Below are 15,079 nucleotides of genomic sequence, written 5' to 3'. Positions count from 1 at the left end.
CACATGCTTTCAGGTTAGATGGCTGCAGAAATCTCAGTGAAAAGCCAAAGGGTGATCCTCAGAACGGCAGTGGACCATAGGCCGCTGGCTGGATGATACAGAGACATTTGCTCTGGGAACAAAAGCCAATCTATGGATGAGGATCATGCCTGCACGCGTCTTTGCAGAGCACGCTACTCGTGTGTTGGCTTATGGCTGCACGTTAGGAGGCCACCAGCACCATGCCCTGCACTGAAGCGAGTGTTTGGAATCAGGCATCCAGGGCAGCTACAAGCCCAAAGGCTCCGTCCTTTCTGTCACGGCCAAGCAACCCTGTTAAACAAGCCCGCGCGACGGCGGGAAGCGCCCCCCGCACGACCGGCCTCGTCCTGCCCCTCCCCGCCCCTCCCGCTGCCCCACCGGGCGCGCGCGCCCCCTGCAGCCGCCCCGCCCCGTCCCACGCCGCCGCCTTGGCTCCTCCCCTTTCCCTCAGGAGCCGGGAAAGCTCCGCCACCGGCCCTTCTTCCTGCCCCCTCCCCCCGTCTCTTCTCTGTCTCTCTCCATCTCCTCCTTCCCGGTGGGACTGAAGTCCCCGGTAACTCTTCTCCCCGTAGCTGGCGGCGGCCCGAGTCGGTGCAAAATGCTGGGCATGTACGTGCCGGATAGGTTTGCACTCAAGTCGTCAAAAGTGCAGGATGGGATGGGGCTCTACACGGCCCGCAGAGTCAAAAAGGTGGGTGATGGCCGGGCGAGCGGAATAACGGCCTGGTCCGGCCCGGCCGGGCGGGGAGCGGCTGCCACGTATCACAGAGGAGCGGGACGGCCCCTCCGCCCCTCGCCGCAGCCGGCTGCTCTCTGGCGCGCAAACTTTGCCTCAGCCCCGTTTTGTCGGCTCTGCCTCCACTTCCGTCCGCTCGGACTCCTCAGGAGAGGTACCGCCCGCCCTCCTCGTCCCGCAAGAAAGTGAGGCGCTGGCGCTTGGGCGGAAAAGGGGCACGGGAGCCTGCCGGGCCGGGCTGAGCCGCTGACTGCCCTGAGGGGCCGAAGGAGGGTTTTCTCAGTGGATTTTTTTATTTCTTCGTTTCTTTTAACTTCGTCTGTGTTTTTGGCGCTGTTCTGAGGGCAGAGCTCCTCCAGGGCTACAGAGTTGCCCTGTTTGATTGTCGTCTGACTTCAGACCGCGGTGAGCCTCTGAAGTAAGGGGTACCTGCCCGTCGGTCACAAGCTCCTGTCATCTCTTGGAGCGTGGTGTTACGTTTGATTTTATTCACCGTTTTGGGATAATAAAGTCGACCGTGAAAAATGTGATTCAGTTGAACTGCAGATCTCTTAAACCTCAACCAGATCGTGTCCCTCGACACCTTGTATCTGAATTCAAAGTCTATTGATTATCTGAAGTCCTGGTTTTAACTATGTGGTTTGTTAGAACAGATAAAGGCATACCTAAAGTTACGAACCCCTACACTAATGTATACACTCTGTATTTTGTATGCTTTGCTTTCCATCTTTCTCCTAGTTTTGGCTCTTGAGTGGACTGGGAGAGCTGCCTGTTTTTTCAGTGGTTTCATCAACCAGACTAAGACACCATGGGATAAGGATGTCTCATTTTTAAGGTATCTCTGAGTAAGAATGGAGGACTGGAAAAAATTGATGTCACTTGGCTTAAATTTTTTCCACTGAGGTTCTGAACTTTCATTTGAAAACTTTGGGAGTTCACAGAGTAAGGAAGATTGTACATTAGTATGTATTAACCCCTAGAATCTGAAATAGAGTGAGCACTAGAGTGAAGCTCGTGGAAATCATCATATCAATTCTGAACATCAGTTCAGGGTCTGAGCCCCCTTCCTCTAAACTGTTGTCAATTGAACAATTAAAGCTTCATGCTAGGAAAAAACAGCATTTTCTTGCCTGAAGAACTCTCTTTATACAGGCAAATGTAGACTCTCAGAGCTCTGCTTGCACAATGTGAGCAGGTCATGCAGGACATCCTTGCAAAACGGAAATGTGGCAAGTGTGACATGTATTGCATGTGGAATGCAGAAGGTAAAAGCAGAGGCAACTGTAGTAAGATCTGTTTGTATTAGGAGCATCTGGTGACAGTGTTTGTTAGCTTGTCCTTTATTTGGCAGTGAATCCTCTGTGCTGGTAGCACAGACAATTGTGATATGCAAAGTCCTAATCAGAAGTGTGTGTCTGACAGACTTTGGCCTTTGATGGGCTGAGGAACCTGCTCTTCGGTTGCTCTATTTGAAACTGGTCACAGTGATTGAAATGAATATCTCTAAAAATGGTTGGTGACTTAAGGACTGTGTATTGCCAAGGCTGTTGAGAGAACAGTGGATAATAACTAACACAGATGATAACTTGGATATAAACAGACTATTACTCTTTTCCATGGAAATAAAAATTAAATTTGAAGTGCTGTCAACATGTTCTCTGGTCCAGTAATGAGGCAGCAGTGCTGCACTTCATAGCTCTGAGAACTTCATGGCTATCACTGTACCTAATAGCTGTTAAAATTGATTCCTTGGAGCTTTGGGATTGGAAGGAGGTCTTGAACATGATATTTAATTGTGAAATAAGATCTTGTGTTGGTGAGTAGGGATTATTGCAGCATTTACTCTCTTGCTATCGCACAACTGCAGTTGTCTTAACTGAAAGTAAGCCATGTTTTAGATGATCTTGCAATCAGAAATTACAGTAACAACTCTGCAAATGCTAAGTAATCATGAAGTAAGCCTCTGAAAATTCTGCTATTAGCAAAGTTTGGGTGATAATACCTGTTTAACTGCTGTTGTCTGCCATCTGCTTATATGCCTTCAGGCATTATGCTGTGCTTTCATGCTTTTATTTGTAATCATAAAAGGTGGGAACTTTTTGTTTGATTTTGTTACCTTAACAAAAGCTGTGATTCTCTTGTAATTTCTCCAACAGCTGTCATTTGGTTACAACACCAGTATCATAAGAGTATATGTTATTATCATCAGAGTGCCATGACATTTACCTGTGTTTAGCTGTGACAGCTGCTTTCTTGAAAGCAACTGTTGAAAGTAGATTTTTTTTGACCTTTGATTAATGTACCTTTCATATATTAAATAATTTCTATGGTTGACTTCAGACTTTGTTGTATGCCTCACTTTTATTCATCAGAGAGGAAGTTGAAGTCTTAGTATGTTTTTGATCAATACATATGGGCATATGACAGCATGTTTATTAACTAGGACTAATATATATATATATTTTATATATATATATATATAAAGAAAATGTCCTGAAAGGCTAAATGAATATTTCCGTTGAACATTTACATGAACATTTACATCTCTTTTTTCTATGGTATCTAGCAACAGGACAAGGAGTAATGGGATGAAGCTGGAACACAAAAAGTTATATTTAAACATAAGGGAAGACTATTTGACTGTGAGGGTGAGGGATCCCTGGCATAGGCTGCCCAGAAAGGGTGTGGAGTCTTCTTCCTTGGAGGTCTTCAAGACCAGCCTGGACACATTCCTGTGCAACCTGATCTAGGCGAACCTGCTTCTGCAGGAGGGTTGGACTAGATGATCTCTAAAGGTCCCTTCCAACCCCTACCATTCTATGATTCAGTGATCTCCATGGACGTTTGTGTTCCAAGAGCCAGTTCAGCCTGGGAGGAGGCATCTGCTTCAGAAAGGGCCTACCTTATCTTTGCTGAGCTAGATGGGACCATACATTTCCAAAGCAGATTTGCTCTGCCACCGTCTTGACTCTTCCTCCTTACTCTAAGCAAGCAACGCAATCTGAACAGATTAGTGTGGCCAGCAGGACCAAGGCAATGATTGTTCCCCTGTACTCGGTGCTGGTGAGGCCACACTCTGAATATTGTGTCCAGTTCTAGACCCCTCACTACAAAAGGACATCGAGGTGCTTGGCTGTGTCCACAAATGGGCAATGAAGCTGGTGAAGAGTCTAGAGAACAAGTCTTACGAGGAGTGGCTGAGGGAACTGGGGATGTTTAGCCTAGAGAAGAGGAGGCTGAGGGGAGATATGATCACTCTCTACAACTACCTGAATGGGAGTTGTAGGGAAGTGAGTGTCGATCTCTTCCCTCCAGTAATGAATGATAGAACATGAGGAAATGGGCTCAAGTTGCACCAGGGAAGGTTTAGATTGAACATTAGGAAGAACATTTTTACCAAGAGAGATATTAAGCATTGGAATTCCCAGGGAGGTGGTGGAGTCCCTGTTCCCGGAGATAAAAAGATGCACAGATGAGGTGCTGAGTGATATGGTTTAGTGATGGGCCTGGCAGTGTGAGGTTAGTGGTTGAACTCGATCTTAAAGGTCTTTTCCAACCATAATGATTCTGTGATTCTGTGATTCAATGAGTTTGCTGGGGTTGCACTTGGTGTCAGCTGAGAATGTTAATGGCTGTACACATGTAACTGCATTGACCTATTTTCACCTTCATTGCTGATGAAGTAAAAGAAAGAAATTTCAGTTTGAGTATAAAATCCCAGTATTTCTAAAGCTGTCAGGGGAGAAACTGCCCTCATTTGATTAGCAAGATGATGAAGGGTAGTGTAGAGATGAGTGAGAAATGAAGGATATGAAGCCCTGTAGTTCCAGTTTTTGCTATCATTGCCCATATCCGTGTCTTCATTACTGCTCTGGGTCCCAGTTGTTGTCTTCTTCTGTTCTTATTACCTTTTGCTTTACTGTTCTTTCTAGTGAAATCTTTGTGCACATTTAAAAATACAGCTCCTCAGTTCTGAGGCCATGTTAACGCAATGCCAATTTTCTTTACCTTGGTTTATACCTCTTCAGATTTAATTTTAAGTGTGAGATTTATTTTTAATTAGTTTGCTTGTTTCTAAGAGGAATGATTCAGAAGTTTTCCTTTCCATGTTTTCCTTTCCACTCTACCTGTAGGCAATCTGTAAAAACTAAGCAAGAGGGAAAACATGTACCAATCTGTTTCTGGGGTCATGGAATGTGCCTGGGGAAAGAGACATGTGGACAAGATCAACACTTTTATTACCCAGAATACTGTTATTTTTGAAGAAACACTTTTCATTGTATAGTTGCAATCTCTAATTCATGAAAGTATACAGAGCTTTTCGATCCGAGTACTGCCTAAAGGAACACAGCATTCTGCATTCCAGTTTGTAGGGCTTGTCACTGCAAATCAGGACAAGGCTGGGGGAGAAGTTGGACTTGTATGAGAAGAAAATCCCATTTAAACAATTTCCTCTGCTGCTAGCGTGATGTCTCTGAAAGAAAAAAGCCTGAATACCTAATACTTTTGGAAGAACATATCAATGGGTGCTTTCACAGCACGTGTTATGACTAGCAGGTGATAAAACATTTTCATTTTGTTCACGAAGGCTTGAATTAATTCATAGACTAGTGCATACTCCTGTGTTTTTAAACAAATCTCTCTGTATGATTAAAACCCTAGTTGCTTAGTGTTTTCGTTTGTGGCACTTTAAAAATTAGTACTACAAATAATCTTGTAAATAAATGTAATGCAGACTTTGTGCTTGCCAAATACTTTACATTTTAGTTGGATGTCTATTGCAAGGTGCTTTGGGAAAATCTTTTAAAGGGAAGAAATTTGACTTGTAAATTTATTGAAAATAAAGAAAATGTAGAGGAATGATATGGTTTTAAGAGATTCTCTAAGCTATGAAAATAATGGGAATGTCCTTGAAGTTGAACCCTTGGGGATATCCAACTTCTTGGTGTTTAGTAGGATGATAAAGCAAAAGTATTCTTTTCCGTTTGAAGCTAAAAATGATACCTCTGCTCAAGTTTTATAATTCACTTGCCTTTTTAAAACTACTTACTTTTTTTTAATTGACTAATTGTTTTTCTTTTCTAATTATTCCTTAGGGTGAAAAATTTGGTCCGTTTGCAGGGGAGAAGCGAATGCCACAGGAACTGGATGAGACAACAGACTGCAGGCTCATGTGGGAAGTAAGTACTCTAGAGTGACATCATCACACCTAGGAAAAGAAGTCCTCAAAATTAGGTTTTTATGGTACCAAATCCTTCTTTTTGTTTTTCTTCCCTAACTTAAAGGTACGTTGTGAGATTTTGCTTTTTGGGCATAAGGACATTGACTTCTTTAAACCAATAAAGAAATAGCAGTAATAGTTTATAATCAATCAAATGTGAAAAATATCAAGTCAAACAAAACACAAAAAATGTAACAAAGTTGTGAAAAAATATTGAAAAATGTGAAAATAAAAAAAGATATTAAAGTAATTTAAATATGGGAAAAGTTATGGAGATACTGATTATGCTGACCAACAGGTGTCAGCTCATAGCTTTCTCCAACTGTATTATAAAATATTTCCCTCTGTGACACTTATGCTAGGGTTTGGCAATTGTATAATAACTGAAGTTTTGTAATGCAATATGTAGTTGTTTGATCTTTAGCAAAATAAAATCCTGGTGCTATGGGCAGATGAAGGCATAATAAGTTGCAGGGCTCTTTTAAACCTTTTTATATGTATTAGGGAGCAGCAGAAGTTTATACACTGAGTCTTATAATTAGGTCCTTAACCCATCCTATTACCATAGCTATGTTTGCCTGTAGCAAAGTCTATCTGATTTACCAGTAGAGGCGATTACAGTAACTGTAAAATACTTGGAATAATGTTTCATAACATTGTTATGAGAATGGGCTTTTTGGTGCTTCTGTTCCCTCTTCATAATCTTTCTCTTTTTGTTGTAGTTCTTGGAGCACATTTTCTTTCTCACTTTTTCCCCCAGACAAGCAGTTTCTATTGAATGCATATTTAGTTGTGTTTTACACTGAGAAGGGAACTCATTCTCTACTTTTTCACCTTTTTTATGGTTAGAGGTGGAAGGATGCCTGTTATTTTTATGTTGTGTGGCACTGTACAAAAAAAGCTTGTGTTTGACATTTGGTTTAAAGTGATCTATCTGTACATTTATTACAAAATAAATGTTTGTTTGAAAAAAGCCCTAGCATGAGCATCCCTGAGCGGCTTATAAAGAGAGCATAATATTGATACAGTCTTAGAGCTATAAATAGATTCAGCACACTGGAACAATGAATGAGAGAATGCTAAAAGTCCATCTCATTAAATCCAAACTCAATATAATTACAGCAAGTGGAGCTGAGTGTTAACTCAAGTCTGTGAATCCCTGTGCCTTTATTCCCCCCACCTCTTTCTTTTAAATTAATCTAGGGATGTGCCTAAAATATCCTTTCCCAGAGAGAATATATGGACAGTTTTTTTCCCCACTCTCCTTTGGTTATGTATTCAGAGCAACTGGTTTCATCTTCTTTGTTCTCAACTGAAAACAAAACAATACAATGTGCTTTTAATATAGATGTTTGCTGAATACGTTACACGTTCATGTGCGCTGTTATTTTAAGTCAGTAAAATACTTGAGCTAGAACACGGTTTTTCAGAAGGGGTGAAACGAGATGGTCTTTAAGTTTATTGGGAAACCATATGATTTTCCATGTTCCTTATTGGTGATTATTAAATTAGATTTATCTGTTTCTGTAAGACAGAAGCTAAAAGGCAAATACATGTGTTTACTGATGACACTAATATGACCCCATTGACAGCAAATCAGAAAATGAGTTTTTTATGAACTGTTCTAAAACCATTTCATAATATTGTAACCCAGTTTGCAGTAACCTAGCCTTGAAAGGATTCCTGCATACCAAATTTTATGACTTCCTGAATGTTTGAACCCAAGTTCTTCATGTTTACTGCAGTTGATCTGAACGTGAGCCTTATAATATGATTTAAATCATGGGGAGCATAGTCTTAAGTTGCAAATACAGACCAGGAATGCAGAAAGTAAAAAGCTGAACAGTCCAAGTTGATGGTTATTCCAGATACTCTGGGAGGCAGTCACAGCAGTTGGCCAAGTTTCTGTGTAGTCAGCTGTACCAAAAATTTTAAAAAGAATGAATCTGCAGACTTATCGGATGAAGGCACACTGAATCCTGACCTCACAGTCTGATGGCAGTCAAAAATATGTGTTTTCAGAGAGGATACCTTTAGAAAGAAGATTGAGTACTAGAGGCTTTTAAAATGTCAAGTAAAAATGAACATTAATGGAACATTTCGTTGGTATGTGATGTCTGGGATCTGAGCTTCAATTTTGTGGAATAGTTCTCAGAGTTTCACATGCATTTCTAGTGTGTAGAGTCATGGTCTGTGATGTGGCCTGTTTTGATCAAGCTGTTTCTTTTTCTCTGAGACCAGCGTTGTGAGCTGGCATCTTTTAAGATGTCATGTTGAGAGAGAATTGTACCATGTTATGTTTTCTTTTGGTCTTTGGAAAAACGTGGAACCCAAAAAATTTATTTGATCCAGTGATTTTGTTATGTAAAGTTCTGAGGATGTTGAAGTCTGTGTTTAAATTTAATATAGCAGTATGCTATTCATCTGCCTGTAACTTGCATAATTTTGAAGAAATCAAAGGTTTACACTTGCTTGTTCAACAGATTCTAGAGAACTGGGGGGTGTGCGGGGGAAGCATCCTCTGTTTTGCACCTATCTTTGTAAAGAGCTACATGCTGAAGTGTTTTGTTTACAAGTGATGTGAAAAGGAAAAAACTCAAATGTGGTAACCGTATAGTTGTAAGTAGTAATAAAAAGCCAAGAAAATGTCCAAATGGCTTGCTTTGTTTCTGTCAAAAACCCACCTTATCCCTCCATCTTCATGACATTGTCTCTCAGACTATGTTGCCTGTTCCAGTTAAGCATGCAGCTAGTGGCTGGTGATGAATTGAGAGTTTTGTTCTTATTCTGAGAATCCCAACACCTTGATTAAATACCACTTAGTTGATCTGCATTAGTGTATTTGGCATAGCAATTTCAAATTATGTGTATTTTTGCTAAAAGAGGAGGTATCACAGAATCATAGAATGGTAGGGGTTGGAAGGAATCTTTAGAGATCATCTAGTCCAACCCTCCTCCAGAAGCAGGTTCACCTAGATCAGGTTGCTCAGGAACGTGTCCAGGCTGGTCTTGAAGAGCTCCAAGGAAGGACACTCCACACCCTCCCTGGGCAGCCTGTGCCAGGGCTCCCTCACCCTCACAGGGAAATAGTTTTCACTTGTGTTTAAAAGGAACTTTTTGTGTTCCAGCTTCATCCCATTACCCCTTGACGTGTTGGTAGCTACTGTAGAAAAAAGGGATGTCCTAACCTCCTGACATCTACCATTTATATACTTGTAAGTATTGAGATTCCCCCTCAGTATCCTCTTCTCAAGACTAAACAGACCCAGTTCCCACAGCCTTTCCTCATAAGGAAGGTGCTCCACTGCCCTTATCATCTTGGTGGCCTTGCACTGGACTCTCTGCAGAGGGTCTCTGTCCTTCTTGAGCTGGGGAGCCCAGAGCTGGATACAGGACTCGAGATGAGGCCTCACCAGGGCAGAGTAGAGGAGGAGCAGAACCTCCCTCGACCTGCTGGCCACACTCTTCTTGATGCACCTCAGGATGGGATTGGCCTTCTGGGCCACAAGGGCACATTGCTGGCTCATGGTTAGTTTATTGTTGACCAGGACTCCCAGGTCTCTCTCTGCAGAGCTGCTCTCCTGCAGGTCAGACCCCAGCCTGTATTGGTGCATGGGGTTGCTCCTCCCCAGATACAGGACTCTGCACTTGTCCTTGTTGAACCTCAGGAGTTTCCTCTCTGCCCAACCCTCAGGCCAGTTGAGAACCTGCTGAATGGCAGCGCAGCCTTCTGGGGAATCAGCCAGTCCTCCCAGTTTGGTGTCCTCAGGGAACTTGCTGAGGGTACACTGTCCACTCATCCAGGTCACTGATGAAGATGGTGAACAAAACTGACCCCAGGAGCCATCCCTGTGGAACTCCACTGGCCACAGGCCTCCAACTTGATTCTGTACCATTGATCACCACCCTCTGGGTTCTGTAATTCAGCCAGTTCTCGATTCACCTTACTGTCCACTCATCCAAGCCACACTGCCTGACCTTTCTTATGAGAGACAGTGTCAAAAACCTTGCTGAAGTCAAGGTAGATAACATCCCATGCTCTCCCCTCATTCAGCCTGCCAGTTATGCTCTTGTAGAAGGCTGTCAGAAGTAGAAGTACTTCAAGGCAAGAACAAAATAATCTTTAAGTATTAAGTTCACAGATTTTTTGCCTCTGGAGGCTCAAATGTCCCTTTGCAAAGGGAAGATGCCTGTTTGGTTTATTTTTGTTACTGTAGCTAACCAAGAAAGTAGCATTCATTTCACTACTTTTGGATTGTGGCAAGCATATGCTTTTGGTGATGTCTTTGGCCAATGTCGAAACAGGGAGAGCTGGAAAGATTTAGTGCTTCTTCAAATACTCTCACATGCCATGAAGAAATGTTGGTCAGGATCAAATGGCAGACTGTACGCTGTGTAATGCTGAATGTTACATATTTCAGATTTGGTTTCTGTCTATCTGCCAAGCTTATGTTTTCTTCATTGTTATATTAAAACTGAGAAGAACAGAAACATGATGGAAATCAGTCTTTAAATGGAAGTTAATGTTCCTGTTTATTTATATGAGCAAATGAAATTAACTTATGTTTCTTCTACTTAATTTTCATCACTTTTGCAGTGAGAATTGTTTTCAGTTAAATAAGCCTACCTGATACCTAGTGAATGCAACAGAAAATCTGCTCTTGCCTACAACCAACTTTAGATCAGAGCTGTAATGTTTAAGAGTCAGGCATGCTAAGCTAATGGTGGTGTGGTTTTTGGTTTGGTTTTTTTTTTTAATATTTTTACTGTAAAATGTGGTTCTCACATAGCAGGGCTTACACACAAGGTGTTAAGTTGAATTATGTCCTGACCTTCATGATAAAATAAATCTTAATTTGAGGAATTCCATATTTGCTCTCAAGATGAATGTAATATTTGAAATCTGGTTCTTAGCAATGCAGTCTTTATTTTTTTCTTTAGGAAGACTACCTTCCCAGTCATTATTCCTCAGACTGTGTTTATGTTTAAAATTGTTTGCATTTAATGTTTTTGTGCAAACCTTTGTTTCATTTTCAAAAATGTTTTTGTTTTCCTCAGTTATTGGATAAACACATCTGGATGCATTTTTGTGCAAGTTACATTTAAAATAAATTTTGCCACACCTCACAGTCACATATTGATTCCCTATCTCAGTTCAAAGTTTGTGTCCTAAATATTTTCAGCTTTATTAAATTTATCCCCACTGGGATAGATAAGTGCCCAAAGTAGCTATTAATATTTTGATCACTTTATTTAGCTAAATTTCATTAATCAACTATTTTAATGCTTGATTTACTCATCTTTATTTATGTTAAGTGTAGGACTTTGTACTGATTTTAATGACTTTTGGAACAGGCACCTTAATGTTCTTCTGGTTTGGTGACATGAAGAATCTACTCCAGAAAGTGCCTGAGAATGTTAGCCTTACATCTTCCATTACATTATTTATTTAAGATGTTAGAAAGCACATTTTGATAGGCTGAGGTGCTCGTATTCTCAACTGAAATTGTTACAGAAGATCACACACAATTTCCTGGAGGAGATTTGGATATCCTTCCAGTGAACATGAAATTCTTGTGAAAGCTCCACAAAATGTTAGCGGAAAGTTTTCTGAATCATTCTGTCAAGTAATGTCCTGCACTAGAAGGAACTTCATTAATGTGAAAACCTTGCTGTATATTTTGTATGAAGGAAAATGTCACATACTGTCCCCTATGTCTGTGCTGCCTCAGGTTTCTTTTGTAGGTGTTACTTTAATACTTGCTACAAAAAATCTTAAAATGCAAGCTTTTACTCTACAGTGAGCTCTGTGATGGAGATCTGTGGCTGAAGATGCAGAAATACATTGGATCTATCTGTTTTATTATTAACAATAAAAGTCATGTTTTCAGCTAATCGAAGAAAATGCAGTGCAGAAATCAGTAGTTTTCTTTACATGGTTTTTTTGAATGAACATAGATTTTTAGTTTTATAAATGTTTAGAAAATGGTTTATTTCACTGTTTATTTTCAGTGAAGTTTTTTTTCTTCTCTTGCCAGGTGTGTATGGGACAGTGTTTGCAATTGCACTCATGAGCATTTTGACATAGTGTACATGACAACTTGGATGTGTTTTGAAAACCTGGAGGTAATTTCATTGCAGCATAAAAGGCTAGCAGATGGAGTCTGCATGTTGTTGATGGGCATTACAAGCAGCTTAGACATTGAGTCCTGTGTAAGGTTTCATATGGTAGCTTATAAATTGACCAAGGGCACTTTTTTCAGAATACTTGTGTAGCGACATGGTGTTTGTTAATGCAACATAATTTGGTTATGTCTTGACTGATCTTGAGATAAAACCCCCTTTTGTTGTCACAGTGAATATCAAGTATTTCATCCTACTGTGAAGAGATTTGGCTAAATTAGTTTGCTGACACCACTTTTGCATATTCTCAAGAAGATACTTCTTAGACACCTCAATTTGAGGTGATCTTGTGTCTGATGCATGCTTTAGATATGTGTATGCATTTTATGTGTTTGACAGTAGGGAGTAACCAAATATTCAGGGTATTGTAGTAAAATAGGTACCTTGCCGTGGGTTATCAGGAATGAAATTGAATGAGCCTTGTTCTAGGCTTGTGCCAAAGTCTGCCTATACTTAAATATGAAATGAATTGCTACTTCATTAGTTAGTCTGGGAAATGAAAGGTGACTGCATGTCTGGTCACATCACTTGCTGATAATAGAAACTACAAGTTACCTCCATTGATTACAGAAAGTAAAAGGACATTTTGGTCTCAGTGGTCAAAAGGGCCTTATCAATAAATGGGTCCTAAACCAAGATGGTCTATTGAACTACAGCAGACACTCTCAACTAATTTACAGGAAACAGGGAAAAAGTCCTGTTTCCTGTTCATAAGCAAAACAAAACATTCTAGTATGATGTCATCTACTGGTGACTAGACTTTTGAGGTCTATTTCCAGCTTTTTCACTGTTTCTCTGTATTAACTATAGGCTTATCATACAATCCTTTGAATCTACAATGATGACTGAATACTTCATTATTTAGCAGGAGTCTCAAGACTTAAGAGCATTTTTATTTTAGTGACCTTAGAAAATCAATTAGAAATACTTTTATACTTGAGTTCAGGTCCAGTTAAAATAATTTTAAAAATTCTGTCTTGATTAGCCAATGTAGCTTGAGAATCTTAAGGAACACCTCAAGTTAACTGGATTATTTTGCATAGTTTAGGTAATCCCAACTGTATAGAAACTGAGAAAATAACATTCAGACATGGAATTGGTCATATAGACAGGTGAGAGTTTCAAGTGTCACGATTTTTAAATGCAGATATGTTCACTAGCATTGTGAAGTTGATACTATTTCATAAAATTATCAGGGAACCTCAGTCCTGTAAAAATCTTACTTTTATTTCAAGTACCTCATAACTATAAAAAGATTGTAACAGTTAGATATGTGGGGTAAATATAGGAATTTCCTTGCAAATATATTAAGAAATTATTCCTTAAAGAATTTTTTACTTGAGTTTGTGCTATACAAAAGTACTTTTCATTTTCTCTCCCTGAAAGACATACACACTTTTCAAAAAATTTCCTGCCAGCAATAGTGGTGGTAGGCAGGTTGTCCTGAGCATTCTTGGAGTAGTTGAGTGTTTAGAAAGAAGTCCTGTAGGAGTGGACTGGAAACTTTATGGAAGAATTAATCCTATTTAGTTCTCCAGGTCTCGTACAGAGTAAGTTGTAAGGATATGTGTGGGAATATATGTAAAAGAGGGTTCTCAGAGATAAATAAAGCCAAGAAACCTTATTCAATATGGGGAGGTTTTTTGTCATGCTCCATGAATATATATGCTGAGTCCTGGTTCTGTAGTGTAGAGAGGTAACTTACAGTAACTTTTAAGTTTCTTGAGAATGACTGAGAACTTTAGTGGACTGTTACTGGAGGAGGCACCCTTTGGGACATATTCCAAACTTCATTTCGGTTCGTTAATAATTCAATATATATGATATTTCAGTGCACTTACTTTAAACTGAAAATGTAGAATCTAGCTCTTTAATTTAACTATCACAGTTAGCTTGTATCGGCTTTGAGTTTGAGAAATGTGTTTGTAAAGCAAGAGATGATATTTTTGTTTCTTTGTTTTCAATGTTATGTTTGGGATTCACTCCTATGGTGCTCAAAAATTAGTTATTCATTTAGGAAACTCATCTATCCATGCAACCAATGAGAAAAGGAGTAGTAAATGCCACCAATCTAGTCTGTGTTAAGTAGCTTTGACTGTTTTCTTTGACTTTTCTTCCACATATCTCTATATCTGGTGCAGTGTTATTTCTTTACGAGGTGAAAATAGCAATAGAAAATATCATGTCTTAAAGAAATGTATCATATTCTTTTATCAATAGTATCCTTATGTGTTAAGTCTTTGCCTTGTGTTTGGTATCTCCTTATGGATTGGCAGAGACTGGGAAAGCACAACTGAGGTGATCAGCATCAGCATGATCAAGTAAATGAAGAAGAATAATGGATTTTCATGGTTTAGCAAGGAGCTGCTTTTGCTTGGTAACAGAGGGAGTGCGTTGCAGTGAAGACCCGGTAAAGAGTTTTTGGACTCTCCCCCGGCTCTTGGGTTCAGACCCACCTCCAGCCCGGCTGGGCCAATCCGGTGCCTCTGCCAGCACTATTTAGGGAGCGGGAATTTGAAGTGCTTAGGAGGAGATGTAAGAGTGGTACAAGATGGAGGCGACCACGCGGACCCCACAGAGAAGGAGGAGCACCAGACCAGAGACTACTCTGCAAGCCGTGATGAGAACACAGGCTGTACCCCTGCAACACATGTAGGGCAATGACTGGACTGAGAGCCACCAGCAGCTCCATGTGAGTGCACTCAGACTGACAAGAGACAGTGTGAGGAGGCAGCCATGGCGCAGGCTGTGCTGCAGAGCCTGTGCACCGCAGAGCATATCCACACGAGAGGCAGAAAGGAGCTGCAGCCTTTGAGATAAATGTGTGTTGGAGCAGCCCGTGCAGGGCTGCCCATGTGTGTGAGGTACCCCACGGACTTACAGGGAGGACTGGTGCGGAGTCAGCCTGCTCTGAGGAG

The 15,079-nt window shown here is 40.5% G+C and overlaps 1 protein-coding gene across 1 annotated transcript in view; it reads left to right on the top strand.

Annotated features, from left to right (window-relative positions):
• Positions 1-532: 532 nt before the first annotated feature.
• Positions 533-15,079, top strand: part of PRDM5 (PR/SET domain 5) — an 82,843-nt gene continuing 68,296 nt past the window's right edge. The window contains exons 1-2 of the mRNA XM_061993343.1: positions 533-712; positions 5,854-5,937. Coding sequence (XP_061849327.1) covers positions 620-712; positions 5,854-5,937 — 177 coding nt within the window. The 5' untranslated portion in view covers positions 533-619. The remainder of the gene's footprint in view (positions 713-5,853; positions 5,938-15,079) is intronic.

This window comes from Colius striatus, chromosome 3 (assembly GCF_028858725.1).
Source record: "Colius striatus isolate bColStr4 chromosome 3, bColStr4.1.hap1, whole genome shotgun sequence".
Classification (NCBI taxonomy): Eukaryota; Metazoa; Chordata; class Aves; order Coliiformes; family Coliidae; genus Colius; species Colius striatus.
This window is presented reverse-complemented; position numbering and strand designations above follow the sequence as displayed.